Genomic DNA, 20,850 nt, shown 5'->3' on the forward strand with positions numbered 1-20,850 from the left:
GACCCTGTACATAAAGTCTATTAGTCTGTTTGTACATTGACGCCCCGGAGCAAGAGTTGGCGCCCCTCAGCTGGCGGCTGACAAGAGTAGCGAGAGAAAATCGCCTCAGTTTTTCCCCTGAGGGTCCACCATCTTCTGAAAATAAGTACAAAACATCTAAGAAACGCAAATAATGCCAACCGAACATCATTACAGCAATGCCATTTTGGGATTGACATTGGTAATGGAACTTTAATTTGTCAAAAAAAAAAAAAAAAAAAATCCTTTTCGCCTTCCCATGAGGGCCGTGATGAGTGCAGCGTGGGCCGCACAGGTCTCCTCTCCAGCTGCCCCTCAGTCAGCAGAGCGTCGTCTTTTTCTTTTTCTCCGTTCTGTTCCCAGGCCTCCTGCCGCCTTCTTCACCACGGTGTCTTAGTGAGGTCCAAGCCTATGTTGTTTTTTTTCATAGATACAAGTTGTCATTTCCGAGTGGCGCTTGAAGCCTGGCCATTAAGTCAATGGTAACGTCGTTCACTGCATGGTGAGGGGGAGTCACACTGATAGACGCATTTTCTTTCTTTTTTCGCGTTATAAGAAAATGATTTAAACCAAGACATTGACGCTAGACCACAAATGTAACTTGATGTTCCAGTTGTTCAAATAGGGAAAGAATTGCCAGAAAAGGCACACAGATTAGTACATTAACCCTGATTGGGGGGGGGGGGTGCAAGAGGAAAGGAATCCAAAACCTAAAACACAATTTATTTCATTTGTCTCTTCATGCCGAATGTAAATATGTTGATTGTGGTAAAACGCGAGTGTGTCTATGGTTCCACGTTAGAACGCCGTCTACCTCAGCTTAGGGGAGAGGGGGGGTTGTGGTGCGAGGCATCCCACCCTGCCCCCACTTGAGCGCCAGCGCGCATTGATGCCTCAGACCCCCCCCCCCCCGTTAATGTGAGCGCAATCATTACACCGCGCTCAACCAGGGGGGGGCACAAGTGATGCTTAAAAATCCCAGATTCCCCGCTTCCTTCCTGCAACCCCCCCCCCCCTCTCCCTCCACCGCAGTTTTGTTTTGATCTACCTCTTTAGACAAGTATTTGAAGTAGAGGCATTCTTCTATTTGTTAGAATTTAACCCCCCCCCCCCCCCCCTCCTTTATGGCTCCCCCTATGATATGAAAACTTAAACTAAAATCATGTACTGTTTAGAATTGAGAGAATAATCGAAAGTGATCAAAATATTTTCTTTTACCAGTGTTTATATGTACTCTTTTTGGCTCAACTGAAATCCTCAACCAATCGTCTTTCTTTCTATTTTTGGTGGTGTGGCTTACATGTATTTGGACTTTTGCTTGGGTTTTTTGTGGAAAGTCAAATCACCAGTTTGATTTTGCATTCAATAGTTAAAATGAAAAAATACAGTTTAAAAAAAAAAAAAAGAAGAAAAAAAAGGGCCTGTCCTTTTTTTTGTTTATTTGAAAGACTTCAAAATAGATAAAGTCCTGTCTTTTTTTCCCCTTTGTGTTTCACAGATGCTACTCACCCGCTGATTCAGTAGCCATTTTCTTCTGTTAGCATTTCTTGGCTGTGTAACGTGGAAAATCTTGGTATGAGACAGATGAGGGACTGGTTCTGAGTTTTTTGGAAAAGTGATCTAATTTCAGCATGATATTCTCTTCACCATCTCTCTGCAACCATTGTTATGCCCCTTCACCTCCCCTTCACACACAGCTCCACTTGTCAAATGCCTCTGAATAAAAATAAAAAAACATAATTAAATTTGTCTTATTTTATACTTTCTCAACCTAAAATAATTGAATGGTTAAAAATGATATGTGCATAATTTGTAGTGAAGTAATGTTGGTAAAAGAACGACTAGATATGGAGAGAAATCACTGTCTTCAATTAGCGGTTAGTTTACAACCTTTATTAAAGTCGTCAGGTTCTCACTAAATTTATTGAATTAGTTTTTTCATCTTTTAAAATTTCCCGTTCAATTAATTCCACTTAGGAAGGGCATGCAATGCCACGACCTTTTCATCCTGGAACTAACTCACGGATGTCATTCTAAACTCTTGATTAGTATCACGATTATCTGTACTGTGAAGCAGCACTTATTTGCAATTTTATTTGCAATAAAACAATTCTTTTGATCTGAAAACAACCGTGGCTCGAGCAGACTTCATCTAGCAGCCACCTCGTCCACTGCCACGCAGGAAAAGATCAGAGCGTTGGTGCAGCTTTACGGAGCTCACACAGGACGTCTCTCGGTCAGAAGGTGATGGCTCTCCTCGCTGGAGGGGAAGAGTGCCTCCTTGAAGCGGCTCACACGTCCTCCGACCCCAGAATGGCCGCTGGCGTCCTCGAACAGTGACCACTGGCTGGGACGGTACACCTTTTGACGCCTGGGAGAGACGGACGGAGGAGTGAAGTGAGAGGGAGTGGAAGTGTTTTGTTGGGACGCTTGAGACTCATCGCATGTGCAAGATGACATACTTGCAGACCAGATAGGCCGCAAATGCCAAAACGGCCACCAGCACGGCGGTCGAAGACAGCAGCACTGCAGTGTGTGAAGTCCTGGACGCTGCGGGGGGACAGAACGGCAGTGAGACGGAGAAACCTCAATCCTTCCTGCAAAGCGGCACGGTGAAGCTCACGCAGGTGTGTTGGAAATGAATGTGTGTGTGTGTGTGTGTGTGTGTGTGTGTGTGTGTGACCCACCGGGCGCGTCCTGGGACTTGTTGATGGTGACGGTGGTGCTGGTCAGCGTCAGGCTCCCGGCGTCCTCCAGGGTGATGTTGACACAGTAGGTGCCGGGCGCCGGAAACGTCCGTCTGAGATGCACTTCACACTGCGATGATGGCGCCACGTCATCGCACATGATACTGTGCACCTGAGTGCAGGCGGGGTCCGACACGATGGTGCAGGCTGAAGTGGGGATGCTGAGGATGAGCGATGAAGGGTTGAACGAAAAATTTTTAAATACATATTTGGTAGCACTACATGACTGCAGTTTTATTGAATTTTTAACATTCAAAAGGTTTTAAACCCTTCAAAATAAAACTGAATTGTGTTAGTAGTCTGATTAATCTTTGTCCATATACTAATCATACGTATTTCCTATCACTCCGATATATGATAAACCTCTAAACCTTTAGATCCAATGTAAGTAATTTCAATTTAGATATTTTAAATAAAAGGGTCACTTTTTGACACTTGAAAATCTTTCTCAACACTTTTTGGGGATTTTTCCCAAAAGCAGTGAAGAGAAACCTTTAAATAAATTTAAACTCCAATTGAATAAATCCATCCCTACTTACTTTCCCAGACATTTCACCAGGAAGCCGACGTCCGTGTCGGTCATTCGGGCAGCCAGCACACTCACAATGCGGCTCTTTGACTTGCTGCTCAATGCCTGCTTGGGCTCTGTGGACAACAGATTTTTTCTTTTTTTATTGATTAGATTGATGCCTAAATCCCAACATAATTGAACTCGTATCAAAAGGCCAGTTTCACATAAACCAATCAGACAATGAACAAATAATATTTTTGAGCAATGGGTGGCACTAGAGGATCATATTATTCATTAAAAGTCAGTCAAGATTTCATGAAAATACATAAAGTAGTTGTAGTCTAATATTTAGTGGATATTTCACTGTCAATGGCAGGGCCACAATGTAAATTATATAATCCACCATATTTTCCAATTCAATTTTAAAGCCACTATGTGTTTACCTCAAAATGTTCTGACTTTGGCGTTGCCATAAAACACGCTGCGACACACACAGCAACTGGCACCGCTTTGAAAATCACGTCCGCCACCTACCAACAATGGTGATGTTTGCACTGAAGGTGCCGTAGGCGTAGCGGTAGCACTCGTTGCTGTTGAGGTTCCCTGTGCGGAGCCAGGCCGGGGTGGTGGGGTTCCACTCTGGGGTCGTGTTGTCAACGGTCGGGAAGAGGCTCTCTGTGGTTGGCAGTTTGGTTGTCATGGCAGCAGGAGAGGAGGAGGGAAGGGCCTGCCTGGTGCTGAGTGGCACTGAAACAGAAAACTTGACTGTTTTAAGTAGTCAAGTTATTGGGCCTTCGTTCATATTTAATGAGCCCGTGCACGGATACACACACTTCCTGCGTCTCTCTGTTTCTGCCTTATACACACGTAAACAAACACACTGTTGGCTCCGGGGCTCACCTGGGGTTGTCTCCATCTTGACAGTCCCAGCATGAGTACCAGGACGTGGAGGGGTGGGAGCATCTGGGGTAAGAGACGCAGGAAAACATTCAGGACACATCTAGTTATGTGAGGTAACACTTCAATGGGGTTGGGGTGGGGGGAGTGGCTTCTTGCTTTATCCTGTCCATCAACGTCAGACTTCAGGACCAATTGTGGGACGAAGGGGGATCTGGTGTCCTGCTTGAAATTAACAGCATAAACCCTTCAAATGACAAACAATCTTCTTCTCGTTTATCGCTTGCTGATGGTTCTGAGCAGGCCATTCAAAGCTAACGGGGCTAAAAGTGCAAACTATGGCCAAAGTGCCGCCACAGCTAAAACTGTCCGGCGCCGTGGGTCTGGACGGTTTATCAGCTGAAACCATCTCATGAGCGCAGTGCAGAGCGGTGGCCGTTAGTTGCCCAGTGGAGCGCGCTCACATGCAGGAACATGAACCCAAACCTCACACAGCCGAACTCTTTTTCTCAACAAAGCAAGGACAAACTCGAATGACAACACGCACGGAGGTGAGCAAGTTCATTCTCTGCCCAATCTGATGGGCACTCTGTACACCAGAAATTAGGAATTTTGTCCGCCTGAAAAGACGTTTTGAGTGTGTGCTATACAGCACAATATATGTTTGTTCCAAATAATACAAAAAAACCCCTCATTAACTGCGTCCTTTAACTTAATGAAGGACTAGCGCGCCCACAGGATGATTCATGTAGGCCGAGTAGAGCCTACATGAACGTCTCCAACGGCCACCTGCAAGCCTCATTGAGGTGTGTCACCCTGGGTCTTATGCAGGTACCTGTGGCCGGTGAGGACTTGGAGCTCCCGTGTGTCGGGGTGGCGGAGGTGGGTGGACACTCTGCAGGGAACGCCGCCTCTACCACCAGCTTCACACTCATACTCCCCAGCGCGCTGTAGGCGTGTGTGGTCACGTCGCGGTGGGTCACCAGCTGGTTGCCGTCTCTGAAGTCCCAGATGTAGTCGATGGCGGCCGCCGTTCTGAGGTACCCGCTGGGGTCGTGGAGCTGGACTTTGAAGAGCACGTCCTCGCCGCGAACGAAAACGTTCTCGGACTGGTTGGCTGCGGCCTTCTGGGAGATTTCAACTGCAACTGGGATCTTATCTAAGAGAGAGAGAGAGAGAGTGCGTCAGGGGAGGAATGAATTCTGTCCGTTTGGCTGAAACATCTTAAACGCTGTATGAATTTGCACGTTTGAGTTTTTCTCCACCTGTGACATAGAAGACGCTGTTGTCGGTGCTGAGGGGGCTGTACTTTCTGCGCTCACGTTTCCTGTAGACCATGACCTCCATGACCTCTGCGCCCAGTGGGATGTTGGTGGTGTTGACGGTCAAACTGGAGGAGGAACCGCCGCACGCCTCAAAGTACTGGCCTGGGACAAACCGAGAAGATGGATTGAGCGTTAATCAGTTGCTCATTCGTTGCTATATGTAGAAGTCTGAAAACTGGTCTCGTCTCACCCATCGCGTGCCACACGTAAACGTAGCTCTTTCGGCTCCAGTCGTTGCGCTGAGGAAAGGGCTTCCCATCGGGGAACACGTTGCATTTTTTCAAGTCTGTACACTTTCCAAAGCCATAGTCGTCCAACCAGGAGGTCCAGTTGTACACGTAGCCGCTCCGCACTTGTCCATTGGCTTCTCGGGGCAGAAGAGAGCGAGGTATAGTGTTATTTAAAAACAATTGTTTTTCATCTGCACCTATTTACATGTGTATATCAACAATGGCTTTGCAGCTCCTCTTAGCTATGGAACATTTCAGCCGTTTTGCTTCGGTCTCACCATCCTTGTAGCAACACACAGTTCGTGCCGGAGCAAGCCAGCTTTAGAGCAATTATCTGTTGAAATGTAGGGTGTTTCTCCCAGGAGCAGAAACGGAGCCAAACAGAATGTGAATGTTTGACTTCCATTCTCCAGGTGGACAGAAGCACACCTCCAAGTGACGTGTTAAAAATGGCAAATGCATATTTTAAATTATACGTCTGTTCTCAACAACCCAGAACAATTATTCAATGCTGTCTCATATGATGCCGAGTTGTTTTGTGGTGGACGATGATGCAATGTGTCAGAGGGCGTGGCCTGGCCTTGCTTTTTGGCAGCACCTGACGCCTCGAGCTCCGTACCGTCCTGGCAGTGCTCATCCCAAACAACGTCCCCGTTGGCATCCTCCCTCTGGCACGGAGGGTACTCCAACTTCGCGGTGAAGGAGATGCAGGAGCCATTGAGAGCCGGACTGTCGCTGGTCAGATGAACCTTTGGTTTACCTGCAGAAAAAAGTTGACTTTCATGTAAAAAAAATTCCAAAATATAACAGGAAGAATCCAGAGAGTAAAGAGGACTTTACTTACCTTTGTGGTGCATGAGTTGTTTTGGCTTGGGGTTTAGTGGAGGGTAGAGGTAGTCGTCCCATGGGTTGGTGTCTGGATCCCAGCCAGGGATTGGTGGAATTGGAAACGGGGACTTCCCTACGTGCTTGTGGGGAAACATGTCACCGTATGCTGGAGAGAGAGAGAGAGAGAGAGAGAGAACACACAGATCATTCTAAGAATCCTCGACGTTTCCTCAATAATGCACAAAGACTTGTTTTGGAGTCTTTATATTTCTTCTTTGAAAGTTGCAGAAAATGGCTTTCTTATTATAATCCATGGTCATTTCTGGGAAGTTCATCCTGCAAAAGAACAGCTCCAAACTGATTTTTTGTTCCACGACCGCAATGTATTGCCTTTTCCTTCAGACAGTGGAGATTTTAAAACCTCTATCGAAACCCATCTAAAATGAAATCATCGGAGTCCTTGAAAGATTATTATGTGTGGACGCATTTGATCCAGTCCATACCTTTGTTTCATGACTTCTGTCATAATTTAGATTTAAGAGTTAAAACAAATGGCAGTTGGAAACTATAAATTCCAAACTATAAAATTGATTTTGGGAAAACCATCCAGCTGTTTGTGTTAACTCACACATGCCAAATATTGACATTTGAAACATTAACATGTAATATTAAATTGGATGAACAAACTCTTTTTTTATTGATAATGTTTCATTTGTTTTTTCAATTGTTTGATTTCCCATGTTGGAATCATTGTGAATTAAGCCTTTATTATAAAAAGCATTATTTTATACAGATAATTAGAGTTCCCTGACTGCTGCTGCTGACGCCTTAATTAAGCTCATGGGACTGTGAGTGCGCAGCAGCTCAGCGAATAACTAACAAGGGAAACTGTGAGACTAATATATCAGAAAGACTTCTTCACTACTGCGAAATAATAAATAATACTTATAAGACTTTCCCCAAACAATTAAATCAGAGCTTGGACTTTTGGAATATTTGAAAAGGACATGCAGTAAATGTGTGATGAGTCTGCGGTGAGTATTTTATATCAGGTCTCTACACCGACTTACTGTTGAAAATACTGTTCACAACTTACTTTTGAGTCCATCAGCTCGACCAACGAAGACGGCACAAACCAGGAGAAAAACGAACCGCAAGCCTTTCATCGCTGTTCAGCAGGCGAAGTCGATATCCAAAATTGGTAGTCTATCCGTCTAAATAAATAAAATCCAATATAACGGTGTGTTCGCGGACAGTGAAAGCACTTCCCTCTCTGTCCCCGTCCGCTGTCTCAGTACTTTCCCATTGCTGATCTTAAATAATTTAATCTGGAGGATGCTGTGTGCAAAAACATGTGACGTTTCCTAACAGGACGCATCTCATCCCTTATTAGTCTGGACGCAGGAAACTCATGAGCGACCAGATGTGTCTGCGCACGCCCCTCTCCCTCTGGCCTCAAAAACATTGGCAAAGCTTTTAATTCAACTCAAGGCTGTTTCTTCAAGATCAAGATCAATATTAGTGATTTATTGTTTGCTTGTTTGGATAAACTGATAATATGTCTTGGTGGTGCCGACGACGCATTTAATATGACGTATCTTTGTCTTGATTGTGAAACTTTCGGTACAAACATATATAATAATTATGTCACTGCATATAAAAATACATTTTGGAAACGTTTCAAGAAAATGCCCCATAATTTGACCTTTACCTGAATGGAGAAATATCTAAGAGTCAAATATCGGACGCCACGTGAGCTTAATTTTATTAATCGTCACTGGTAAAGACTGACTGATATTAATTGCATTATAGGGATTTATTTTTTGTTGTGATTTTTCTTTTCTTCTGAAAACCTGATCAACTTTAAATTCCGCGTGGGACAACTGAGCGCATGACTTCTTTATTCGATTCATTTGTTTCATCGCGCTTAGTCACGATGAGCCGCACATGGATGTGCGTGAGATGCGAGTTATTGCGCCACAACTCACCCCCGCCCCCCAAAAGCGGAAGAAACGCTCCGTGTGATGTTGCCTTTTTCGTTTTTTCAACTCGACACATGTGATGGACGCGTCGTTATACTGCAGCGGCTCGTCTGCTGTCACAAGGAGAGTTTTGAAACTGCAACGAAGGGCCACAAACAGCCCGCTGACACCTTACTCATCTAAAGGTCACAGACACAAAGTAGAATTCCCTTAATATCGGGGAGATAAAAGAAAGTATCTGTGACGCGTAATTCCAGTGAGATTGAAACGTCAACTGAATATAAAGCAAAGGATAGTTTGTTATTCTTGAATTTAAACGAAATCAATTTCAAAATGTATGTGCACTGCTTGAAGTGAGAGAAAGCTACAGTGTGCATTCAATATTCTAAAGTATACCTTAAATGATTCCTTAAATTCCAGCTGTGTAGAAATTAAATCCAGCGGCAAAATCCTAATTTGCGATTTTTTCTTCAATGGCGTGCGGCTGAAGTAAGTCAAGAAACAAAAACAGTTTCCATGAGTGATCATCACGTGCTTTTATCCGCAATATTTGTAAACATTAATGAATATCAAAAATAAAATGACACGACAACTAAGATCATCCCCCGATAAAGGCCGCGAGATGTGACGCTCAGCAAGAAAGCCAGTAACTTCTCTCTGAAATAGGATTATTTTTAATATAAAGTCTGTTGGCTGACATCAGTACTGTTTGTACATCAGTAGGGGGCAGCACCTCTCCGCAGCTTCTAATGACAGGTTGGGAAGGTGGAGGTTGGTGAGGCTCCTCCCACACTCCCTCAAATACAGTCACACGCTACACCTAAAGCTAATGAATGGATCATTGTAATATACTTTTCCCCCAAATAAAATAAAACAATATTTACAAATGACCTTTAAGACAACACATAATTCAGCAGTCAGTTCCTTTGGAACACAATATACAGCTGCAACTAAGTATTCGTTTAAGAATGGATTAACTTTACGCTTATTTCCAAGATGAATTGATTAATCTTCTTAGAAAGTGTTTCAAAACTGAAAATAATACTTCCCAATAAATGTCAATTCAGTTTCAAGGATTAATCATTTAGCCGAACTTTTTTATCTAAAGCAACTTGCAAAAAGTGCATCCAACCAGAACAATGAGAATGAAGAAAGTACAATTTCTCCAAGAAAGCCAGACTACAAAGTGATAAAAGAAGTGCTAGTAGAAAATAATAATTGTCTTGCATTTATTGCCTAGCAGATACTTGACTACATCAGAGATAGCAAAACTCCATCTTATTGGTTGATAATCACAACTGATGTCAGATGAATCAACTCCTAACTTTTACTTGATACAGCGAGGACACCGTGTCTTTCTGGTCCTTCGTCTTTCGCCCGCTGCCCGCGTTCACTCTAGCTGTCATGTCCTCATCTTCCTGGAGTCCACGGGAGCAGACAGCCAACTGGAACCAGAATGTGGCCCATTTACCCGGCGTGACGGTGTGCAAGCTGCCGCCCCGGGTGTGTTTCCCACGTTTGTAAGATGTGTCTCCCAGCTGTACGGCTAATTATATATATCTATATATAGCCACACCGCGGCGGTTAGGTCAAAGGATGCCACTAATACGCCAGAATGGATTAATATGGATAATTAATAAGCTACGGTGAACTCTGTGTGTGTCTGTGCACTTCAGAGCTGGAGGGTGTGTTTTGAGTCCTCCAAGAAAACTATGTGCCGCTTCACTTTCCACCCCATCGCTAACTGGGAATCATAGTTTTACCCCTTTCAGAAGAAGATGGCAAATCAAAGACTGGCCCATTTTGCTTATACGAGTCATTGTTCTTAACTGTTTGTCAATCTGCTTGCTTTATGTTTGGATGTTTTTAATGATTTCATGTGAAGCCTTTTGAATTGCCTTGTTGTTGAAATGTGTTATACAAGTACCATTGCCTTGCCTTAACAGTGAGCTGAGCCCCAGGAGGTTTTTCCTGTGGATCAGCGTGGTTTTACGCTGACTTCAGCCCCAACTTGCGTGTTGATTGTGAGGTCGGTGATGGTTCTCGCGAACACGGCACCAGTGTTTTTAACGAGCGTCTTAGCAGGTAGGCTTATTCCTTTGGCCTGCGCAGATAGAACAAATCCAACCTCATGCATCCGTACACCCTCAACAGAGCAAAGCACCAGAGAGACTGTTTTGCTCCAACGGCGCAGAAGGCTCCAGACGTCACTGCTTGCAGAACTATGAATGAACCACAAACTAGAAATGCATTGTGCTGCCAAAAATCCCTGTTATGATCTCTCTCTCTCTGTTCTCTGTCCTGTGTGTGTGTGTGTGTGTGTGTGTGTGCGTGTGCGTGTGTGTGCGCGCGCGCGCTAGGATGCATGCGAGTACTTGTCCGGCCTTCTCTTCTCGTTTACAGCTCTGGCTTCTAGTCCAGTGGTGGAATGTGGTCACATTCCTCAGCATGTGGACCGACTGGACCTTCAATCTGTGTTCTGTGTGTGTGTTTATGCTCGTGCGTGTTCATGAACGTGTGTGTCAATGTTCTTCCTGGTGTGTGTCTGCGAGTGTGCTGGCAGTGGAAACTTTGATTCGGTGTGAGTTTTGGCAGCAGGAGGGAACAGGGAGTCTTCGCTGTGCAGCAGTGAAAATACACAAAAAAGGTTTCTTTGACTTCAGTCTTGAGGTCCATGTAGACATAATCACAAGAACCCGAGCTACGCCGTCTCTCATCTCTGCGATCTCCCATCGTTCTCTAATTTCCGCCCTCTTTGCAACGCCCTCCTCTTGTTGCTCTTTCAACTTGCCCCTCGGACTCAGGTGCCCCCAGGTGCCCCCCCCCCCCCCCCCCCCCTCCTTCTCTGTCTGTGGACGGTAATCCTAATCATCAGAAGGCCTCCTGCCCTGTCATCCTGCGCAGATCTGAGTGTCTGTGTGTTTGATGGGAGGAAAGCAGTGAGCTGCTAATCCCACCTTCTTACTCAGACACAACCAGACATTCAACACCACCACCACCACCACCACCAGGCTGACTGGTCCTCGACTGAAGCCAAACAGCTTAAAAGCATCCACCGTTACACCGCCGTGTTGTGCTCTCTCAGCTCAGCCGCAAGACAGAATAGAAACGGAGCTTGAGAAGCACACAGCTGGTCTTCATCTCTACTGATGTGGTGAAGTCTCAGTTCTGCTTGGCCGTCTCCGTTAAGAAAACATCCCCCCCTGAGGTGCCGAATGGAAACGCTCAGACTGTTTCCATTGAAATCCTCACATGAATGTTGGGGCTTTTTACCTTAAAATCATAATTGATTTGAGTTCGAGCATGAGTTGGGTTGATTTCACCGTGAGACCATTTTCCACGTGTCAAAATAAACAGAAAAGGAAAAACAGAAATGCTCAAACTGAGGTCTTTGTCTCCGCTCGGTTGAAAACAGATGCTCATGCTGCCAAGATCTCCTTGGAGAACCGTGGCGAAGGAAGCTGCGGCCGCCCTGTTTTCCAGCACCGACAGACGGTCATGGGACCGCGAGGCCCGCCGCCAGCTGGCCGGAGAGAACAATCTTTGATGACGCACTGTTGGAGACGCCTCGACCAAGTCCACTCTCTCACACACACACACGGGAGGAAACAGAAAAACACTTTATTGTTCCTCTGCAATGTGGCCTCATTGAACATACCGAGTTCAAGGACACTGTAAAAGTCATGACAGTTAAATTGTCTTAACTACTCTGTCCCACATATATACAAATGCCTAAATAGACGTATGCAACATTGGAAAAAACTCCATAAAACTGTTTGAATTATATTCATGTGTGGCAGCTGTATTGCCAGATTTGACTATTTATTATAATTCGATTCACCAAACGGTGCTCTGATCATCCAGTTGAATTACCGAGACGGTTTTGGGGATCAAACTCAGCAGGTGTTGGAGCAGGTGGACGCATCAGGTGCATCTTCGAGCCGTTATGAGCTCCCACCCACGCGCGGGCATTAGGACCGCGGGATGAGAGCTAAAGTGAGCCTGAAGAAGAAGAAGGAGAAGAAGAAGTTGAGGTCTCCTTGGACCTGCTTCGTCTGTCACTTCTGCTGCTCCATGGATGCGGAGCTGTCCTCGAGGAGACCGAGGTGGTCTCTTTTTAACTCTTTTGGATAAGCTCATCACTTTTCTTGAAGGCTTATCGAATTCACAGTGTGTGTGTGTGTGTGTGTGGGGGGGGGGGGGGGCGTTAAAGCTTAATCATGGGAAAGTCCAGAGGGCACCTGGCCAACTTCGCATCGCCCTCTCATCTGTACTCCTCATCGCCATGAGGCTGCTGTGGAGCAGAGCTGTCCGGAGGAAGATGCTCTACCTCTGGCTGCTGCTCATTGGGTTCGCCCTGGTTACTCTGGTGCTCTCGGACCTCCTTAACAACCGGCACCGGGTCCGCGGTCACCAGAAACCCGGTCCTCCCCGCCGCCCCTTGCAGGGCATTCCCAATGCGCCCGGCCTGGAGGTGATAGTGGACTCCTGGGACCCCGCGTTAGAGCTCGGTGTCGATCTCGCCCCGCTAAAGTCTCTGCAAGAAGACCAGCTCCTGTTCGTGCCGTCGGCGCAGGGAACCAACAACCCGTCGCAGAAGAAGGGGAGTTACAGGGTTCTTCTCCCCGCAGCGAACAAGGACTCCCGGGCGGCCGCGCCTCCGACGCACGGCGCGACGGGGAAGGCAGCGCGGCCACGTCCGGAGGCTGTGGAGGGGGATGCGCAGTCTTCTGCGGTGCAGAAATACGGCTTCAACGAGGTGGTCAGCGGGAGGATTTCACTGCATCGCAGGCTGCCCGACACGCGCCATCCCGAGTGAGTGCGCGTCGAGTTTTTTTTTTTTTGCACCGAAATGACCTCACTTGGGGTTATTGAAACGCGTTCCAAGTTGGAAAAGTTTTTGCGCTTTGTCAGTGTGAATTTGTTTCAGGTGTTTGGGGGAGCAGTACAGCGAGTCGCTGCCGTCGGCCAGTGTCGTTATCTGCTTCCACGACGAGGCTTGGTCCACGCTCCTGCGCACAGTGCAGAGTGTGCTGGACACTGCGCCCGGGCAGTATCTGCAGGAGGTTCTGTTGGTGGACGACCTCAGCCACCACGGTGAGTTGCCTCCAGCTGTCAACATCCATCCAGCCTTGACCAGTGTTGACCTCATGCCAATGTATTCGTCCCCGTTGACCTCGCAGGTCACCTGAAGAGCGTGCTGAGTGAGTACGTGTCTCATCTGGATGGGGTGCGATTGATCCGCAGCACCAAGCGCCTGGGGGTCGCGGGGTGTCGTTCTCTGGGTGCTGCCAGAGCTGCAGGAGAGGTCCTGGTGTTTATGGACTCCCACTGTGAATGCCAGAAGGGTTGGCTGGAACCACTGCTGGAGAGAGTGGCCCAGGACAGGTAGGCCCACTATTCTAATGATGTATACAAAAGCAACCGAGAGTGAAAAACTCTTTCAAAAACTGTTTCTATTCCAACAATACTAATGATACAAATGATTTGTTTTGGCTGAACTCCCAAATATATAAAATGTTAAATTGCCAGAGTTTTGGAACAATCAATATTTGTAATGTCTAAACATTTGGGATAAAAGTCGGTCAGCTCGTTGCTCCACTTCTGCTGTTTGAAATGAGAAGCGTTCAGAGATGTCAGCCGTCATTAGCAAACCACGGGGTGCGTGCTGTGAACGAGGCTGTGGCGCTCATCATTTGGTTCTCGTGTCTCAGGCTGCCCGCAGGGCAACTCTTGTTACACCAAGGTAATTAGGCTGAACTCTCAGACCTGCAGTCTGCCACATGTTTGACCCCCCCCCCCCCTCCCCTCTTTAATCTCTTCACTCCACTTCTTCTGAGTATCACACCAGACTTGGCCTCTTGGTAGAAACAAGAAGAAGAACAAGCCCCGTCAAAGGAACTCATGACTCACTTCTCTGACATAAATGAATATATTCTATTGCACATGTATTTGCAGTTATAGTTAGTGTAGGATATTAGAAACACATTGACGATCCGGTTCATAAAATTAATTAAAATGCATATAGTGTGCACCAGAATACAGCCATGATTCTGAAACTGTAATCAATAAAGTAATGTCAATATTGTAAAACCACTGTAATTCTGCAACTGTAATAGAATAATACCAATGTGCAGTTATGATTGTATTTGATGTAATGTAATCAACTGGAATGCATGTAATACTTGAACAACAACTGATATTGACTAAGGATCATTCGAAATCCGAGTTACATTGAACTCACCAGAAGACCACTCCCAGAGGTGTGGACACTGACTTCCACACCTTTAAGCATTGTAATAAATACCTGTAGGAACCATTGTTCTGGAGTTCGCTGGTGGAGGAACAGACGGGCACTAGCGATGGTCAAAGGACTGACCTGAGGCCTGTTGGTTGCTGAGACCAGCGGCTCCTCAGCTGAGATGTTCTTTTTACCGCAACGCCATCTCTTTTATTAAATACATTTGATTTTAACCTTTTGATCAGCGATGACCTCTGTCCGTCCGGCGTTTCTTCATTTTTGAACACAACATTAGGCAGGCGCGCACGCACACGTTCACACTCACACAAACGCACAATGATAAGGAGGACAAAGGGAGGACGGTTAAGAATTGCGCCCCAAGAATCCACCTCGTTTTGAATCCCACCACGTGATGAATGCTTGAAAAAGGGCAATTTTTTATTTAAAAAGAAAATGCATGTGTGTGTCTCCTCGCAGGACCAGAGTGGTGTCCCCCATCATGGATGTGATCGACTGGCAGACATTTGAGTACAACGCCACCCAGTGGCCAGTCATAGGAGTGTTTGACTGGAGACTTGACTTCCACTGGGAATCGAACTCTCGGCTGCAAGATAAAGACTCAGCTGCTCGACCTCTGCTGTGAGTTCCCAGCAAAATGGTGTCATTTGTGCTTTGATGGCACCAGCACGTACTTATTTAAGTAATATCGAAGGAGGCCCAAGAGGAAGCAACGATCAATCTTTTTTGTGTGTGAAATGCAAACACACACCGCTATTTGTTTTTTTTTCCCGTCGGAAGAGCGGGGAGCCCTAAAGCGGCTGCAGGATTATAAATTCTGAATAATTAAAAAATCATAACATGTAAGGTAAAGTAAGGTCCTCCTGTGTAATTGCTCCTAGCTCATAGAAATAACACAATAAGGAGTCACAAGTTCTCCACTATGTCCCGTGGGCCTTGTGAATTAAGGCTGTAATACTGAAGTAATGTGACTCTGCTCCTGCGATTTTTCTTGGCCAGCACAGTGATGCTGAATCTGTCTTGACAGGAGCCCGGCGTTAGGAGGCGGAGTCGTGGCCGTGGACAGACATTTCTTCCACAGTGTGGGAGCCTACGACCCTGGGATGCTGCTGTGGGGAGTGGAACAAATTGAGCTGTCAATCAGGGTAAAGCATTAATAAAAAAACATAATCTGCAATTCACCTGCTCATACATTAGAGAGCGATGACAGATTGCTTTTGTTTTTGCATCTCAAGCCACATAATAAACATAAACGTAAGCGCTTTTAAGCGATTTGGCTGCTTTGTGTCAGAGCCTCAGGAACGTTTTTCTGGGACCTGATGCCTCCTTTTGCAAATGGAAATCTCAGGTTCAATAGTGGTCTGGGAATGTCTGGGCCGGGTGACAAATGCACAAATAGGAGAAGAATTGTTTTCCCGCGATGACCATTCAAATTCATATTTTGGGAATGTAGCATGCTCTGGGACTTATTGGAACTCATGCATTAAAATAATGCAAAATGCAGCTTGCAAAACATAACATGCAATATATAACACTCCTCTCACAAAAACTACAGGGACACAAAACCTGTTTTTAATGTGCCCGTTATCCCAGGTGTGGTCATGCGGTGGCACCATGGAGGTGGTTCCTTGCTCTCGTGTGGCCCATCTTGACCATCACCACCCGCCGTACCGCTTCCCAGACCAGGATCTGCTTCAGAGGAACAAGATCCGGACAGCCGACACCTGGATGGACGCGTACAGGAAGATCTTCTATAGGAGAGACACACTCGCTCATTTCATCAGGCAGGTGTGTATGTTTGTTGAGGGGCCCTGGTCAGGAACTTGTTTGGTGACTTTACTAAATATGGAAAATACTACAAGTGGTTTCTTCTGTGCAGTCCGAGAGCCCCGACATCACAGAGCGTCTGCGGCTCAAGAGGAATCTGGGCTGTCGTAACTTTCACTGGTACCTGACTACAGTTTATCCACAACTTTACATCCCCCAGGACAGACCTACGCTGTCCGGCGAGGTACCACCCCCCCCCCCACCTCACACACACAGCATTTATTCCACTCATTGATGGCCGATGGCTGATGTGTCCCATTTGTGCCTGTCTGAAGCTGTACAATGTCGGCACCGGCAGCTGTGCAGACTACCCCCGGGGGCCGGGGCCGCAGGGCGGCGCCATGATCGCGGCGCCGTGCAGCGGAACAGGCAGCCAGGTAACCGTTGACAACAATGGTGAAAATAATCAGAAACAGGTAACACACAGAGCGGCAAAGACGATCCCTCTTCCCGTTGCAGCACTGCGATCTGAACTCTGAGTTTGAAGTGCGTTGGGGTCCCTCGGGGGCTCTGTGCTTGGACGCCAGCGGAAAGAGGGCGGTCTTATCTCCGTGCCCCACGCACAGGCCCACCGCCAGCAGACTCAAGTGGAAGTTCATAAAGGCAAGAGCGGAGGGACGAGGTTCCTCAGTGTCTATCCCGTTCGACGTACGCGGTCACGAGGTACTTGGCTCACTCCGACCGTGTCTGTTTTTCTGCTTCAGCTGAGCGGTCAACTGGTTCACCAGCAGTCCCAGTTGTGCCTGGAGGCCGTGATGGAAGGAGGTCTCACGCCAAGCAGCCCGAGGGACGTCAACACCAACGCAAAGACGGGAGGTCTGTTCCTGCGCCCCTGCACCCATCACCCCAGACAGCAGTGGCACTTTGAGCAGCTGGTAGCTCCTAAAGGTGCTTGATACAGAGACATCAGGGAGGGAGGTGATGAACTATGTGCTTTGTAGAGATCCATGCAGGAGTGGAATGGTGCAGAAAAATACAAAAACAGATGCCCTTCTTTTGCTTCTTTTTGATCCTGTTTTAAGGATCGCAAATACAATTTATTGTGAGCTAACAAACAACAGGGCGTCTAAAGTGGTAAAATACAAGATACAAAACTGTTTATTTAGTAATACGCATTGTATTGTAAATTGATTCATATTCAGTGTGGAAGCATATTCTTAAATGATCTTCTTTATTATCTACTTTAGTAGGATAAATGTCTTCATGAATCCATGTGTGTCATACGTCATGTGTTCTTGAGCACACTGCTGAAAAACAGAATCCCATTAAACACAGATTCATCTCATCTCTATAAACCAAATACTACAGAGGTACAAATAAGTCCACGGTATACTTAAATATTAGATAAAACTTGTAGCCCAACACCATCATTACACCCTTCTTCTCTCTGAATCAAAAAGTAGAGCTTGAAAAAAAAATACACAAACTGATGAAGCTATAAGAAAAATGAGTTATTTTTTTAATTACCAGTAGGGATCAGATAAAACATGGAACACAATTAGACAAGTTAGTAACATCTAAAACATAAAGGTAGACTTATTATTGAAAATCACATAATATTCAGGTCTGTAGATACTTTTGCCGTCTTGATGTCGTTCTGTTCCGGCAATTAAGGTAATTATTCACTGCTACTAATGACTCTCACGATAATGACGCTCCTCTATTTAAGTGTTCCAGTATAAGCTATCACGAGAAATACCAGACACCAAAGCAGCTAATGGAATATAACCAGCATTCATTCAATCATTTATACCTGCGCATTGGTCGAAATGGCAAAACAGGAGAGTCAGAGAAGTGGTCTGAAAACACCTGTGTAAGTGATCAAATTCAACAAAATGCTTGAGACAAAATGTCCTACTGGTTTTCCCCGTGTTCGGGATTGTGTTTCACATTCAACCTTGACCAATACTCATGCATTATCAGCTACAGAAAGCAGAGGGAGCCATTTACCCTAAAAAGCCTTTTTAAACCCTCGTCTGATCACTTTGTTAATGCTACGTAAACAGTATGATTTACACATGAGAGCATCCTTAAAGATGTCCTCATAGCAAACACAACCATGTGACAGTAATATCCAGACGCACACGTGACTGAATATATTGACCTGGTACTCAGGTGTTTTTGGTTCCTCGTGTCTACTGTAAGTCATTTCCCAATCACTAGTGTGGCCTTTATTCAAGCCACTGAGGTTCAGAGGTCAGCTGGCAGGCAGGAGGACGCTCCCCTTGTCCCCAGGCGCCGAGTGCTAATAACCGCCTGTCCTCTGTCCCAGTAATGCTCCTCTTAACCCGTGGTGCACTTAGACCAGTCAAGTACACAAGCACCTTCAGAATGAAAAAAAACCCCAAAACAGTCATGTGGTATGTCTGCAGCTCGGAGGCACAGGTAAAAAAAAACATGCTGTTGATTGATACGTCCTTTCACTCGGTTACACGACCACAGGCCACTGAGCTGGTGGACAAGGGGCGCAGCGTCTCTCTGTTTTACAACTTCAGAGGTTGTCGAGAAGGACGCGGAGTCATTGTGGGTTCGTTTCACTGTGAAGAGAAAATGGATGTTAGCCCAACAGACTGCAGGACATAGTCGCCCACACCTTTAAATCATGACACAATACAATGGATTTTAATAATGCTCCAAATTTGTGACGGAAAATTACACCGGCTTACTTTTCCGTGTGTGTTTTGGGATTTCTGTTATGCAAACTGACCATAAGTAACTTCCCAATGAAGTTACGTTTATACTTATTTTGCTTGTGAATGACATTTTATCAAATGAAAGTAATACTGGTTCATGCCCTTTGCATTTCAAACCGAAAATGAGTTCCTTTATTTTATTCGATACCTGTGCTTTGTTGTCCTGTCCGTATTTTCATATGCAAGCTCAGTTTCTGTCAAAGGCATTTCTGCACTGTGGGGTTTTTTAATACAGTAATCACAGTAAGACAGACAAGTATTGTCAGATGTAAACTAGCTCAGGATTCATGCATCAGTGTCCTGATTCGGCCCCGACAGAATCGACCTGTGAAAACATAAGAGGACTGAAAGTGAAGAAGGACCTTAAACATGCCGCATGCTCACAAACACACACACGCTGAGACGGGGATGGATGTCGGCTGCCGCGGTGCGCGGAGCCGCGGCCCCCTTATGAAGATCCATGGGTCTATTTCACTCAGGACGCGGCTGGCTGTACTTACTGTGTGAGGCTTCCGGAGCCTCGGGTGTTCTTTACACGGACGCGGTTGTTTTCAGCCGTTTGTCATGTGCTTGTTGTGCAATTAGGTGGATGTGGACGGGCCTCAGGAGCCGCGACTGACACTGAGTAAAGATTAAGTGCATTAAAATGTGACAAAACCCTGGCTTGCAGCAGCAATTAAGGTCAGAGACCACAGAGGCTTCCGAATGTCTCGTTTAAACAGTGTCTGGTGACACAAACCCTTCGCAAGGGCCTTTGAATTCGGATTCAAGTGTTTCAAGGATACTTGTATCTGCGCAATGCCTCCAAAACTTTGGAATTGCTGTGAGGAGAATATAAAAGCAGTGGCGCGGCTCAAATATAAAGGGTGCTTAACAGGTGGCGAGAATGTTATTTAAGTATTTGAATCATCAGATTCTGAGAGTTCCATCTACAGTCGCGCCTGATTATGATGCAAACAACAGTCTACTAACTATCTCCCTTTTCTCTCAGTCTAGTAGCTGTAGAAAACGTAAGACAAAGCAGAGACAGCGGGCCCTCTTCTGCTATCATCTTGATGGATCATTAAATGCCCAATCTGGGGTTGTACGGCTATACAGAAAAGCTGCAGGACTTTGGCTCGTTTTGCAGTGTCAATTTTGCTTTGGTCCTCCTCCAAAGACACACAGCTGTGCAACAGAGTGGAAATGTACTTCATCTGCAGCTGTCTGTGTTTAAAGAGTAAAATCCTGCCAGGTGTTCAAATACATAAAACCCCCTGTTTTTATCTTCTGCTACACACGATTGGGTGTTTTGGTCCAGACTTTTTTGCCTCACAACGCTCCAAATGCTGATGATCCCTCTGTCCGCTGCTCTGAAAACAGTGGAGACGATGTAGCCGCTTTCCAGGCATGCTCGCTCCGATGGGCCATGCGAGTCCTACACGCGCTTCCGGGAGGAGAAACCGCCATTAATCTCTGACACGCGTGCTGTTCCTCACCCCCGCCCTCCCTCCCTCCCAACACCGCTTGTACCGCAGCACCCAGGGGAGCCCC

General features: G+C 46.1%; 2 protein-coding genes across 3 annotated transcripts; one reads left to right on the forward strand and one right to left on the reverse strand.

Annotated features, from left to right (window-relative positions):
- Positions 1 to 1,880: 1,880 nt before the first annotated feature.
- On the reverse strand, positions 1,881 to 7,952 carry gpnmb (glycoprotein (transmembrane) nmb). Of its 2 annotated transcripts, none has more exons than XM_040188821.2 (12): positions 7,653 to 7,952; positions 6,573 to 6,722; positions 6,348 to 6,488; positions 5,689 to 5,862; positions 5,439 to 5,600; positions 5,009 to 5,332; positions 4,177 to 4,239; positions 3,811 to 4,023; positions 3,305 to 3,410; positions 2,706 to 2,926; positions 2,481 to 2,568; positions 1,881 to 2,389 (listed from the first exon to the last, which is right to left on the reverse strand). In XM_040188821.2, the coding sequence occupies exons 1-12, from the start codon at positions 7,720 to 7,722 to the stop codon at positions 2,236 to 2,238; spliced, it is 1,866 nt and encodes a 621-aa protein (XP_040044755.2). In that variant the 5' UTR covers positions 7,723 to 7,952; the 3' UTR covers positions 1,881 to 2,235. The 2 variants fall into 2 exon arrangements, with proteins under 2 accessions (XP_040044755.2, XP_040044754.2); XM_040188820.2 differs by having other exon boundaries at positions 6,327 to 6,488.
- Positions 7,953 to 12,511: 4,559 nt separating this feature from the next.
- LOC120826937 (polypeptide N-acetylgalactosaminyltransferase 15) lies at positions 12,512 to 17,830 on the forward strand. The gene is made up of 10 exons (XM_040189552.2): positions 12,512 to 13,353; positions 13,469 to 13,635; positions 13,722 to 13,926; positions 15,257 to 15,418; positions 15,825 to 15,942; positions 16,391 to 16,585; positions 16,677 to 16,808; positions 16,900 to 17,001; positions 17,084 to 17,227; positions 17,329 to 17,830. Exons 1-10 carry the CDS (start codon positions 12,617 to 12,619, stop codon positions 17,518 to 17,520), a joined length of 2,154 nt encoding a protein of 717 aa, XP_040045486.2. The 5' UTR covers positions 12,512 to 12,616; the 3' UTR covers positions 17,521 to 17,830.
- Positions 17,831 to 20,850: the final 3,020 nt, after the last annotated feature.

The sequence above is a fragment of the Gasterosteus aculeatus genome, chromosome 10 (assembly GCF_964276395.1).
Source record: "Gasterosteus aculeatus chromosome 10, fGasAcu3.hap1.1, whole genome shotgun sequence".
NCBI lineage: Eukaryota > Metazoa > Chordata > Actinopteri > Perciformes > Gasterosteidae > Gasterosteus > Gasterosteus aculeatus.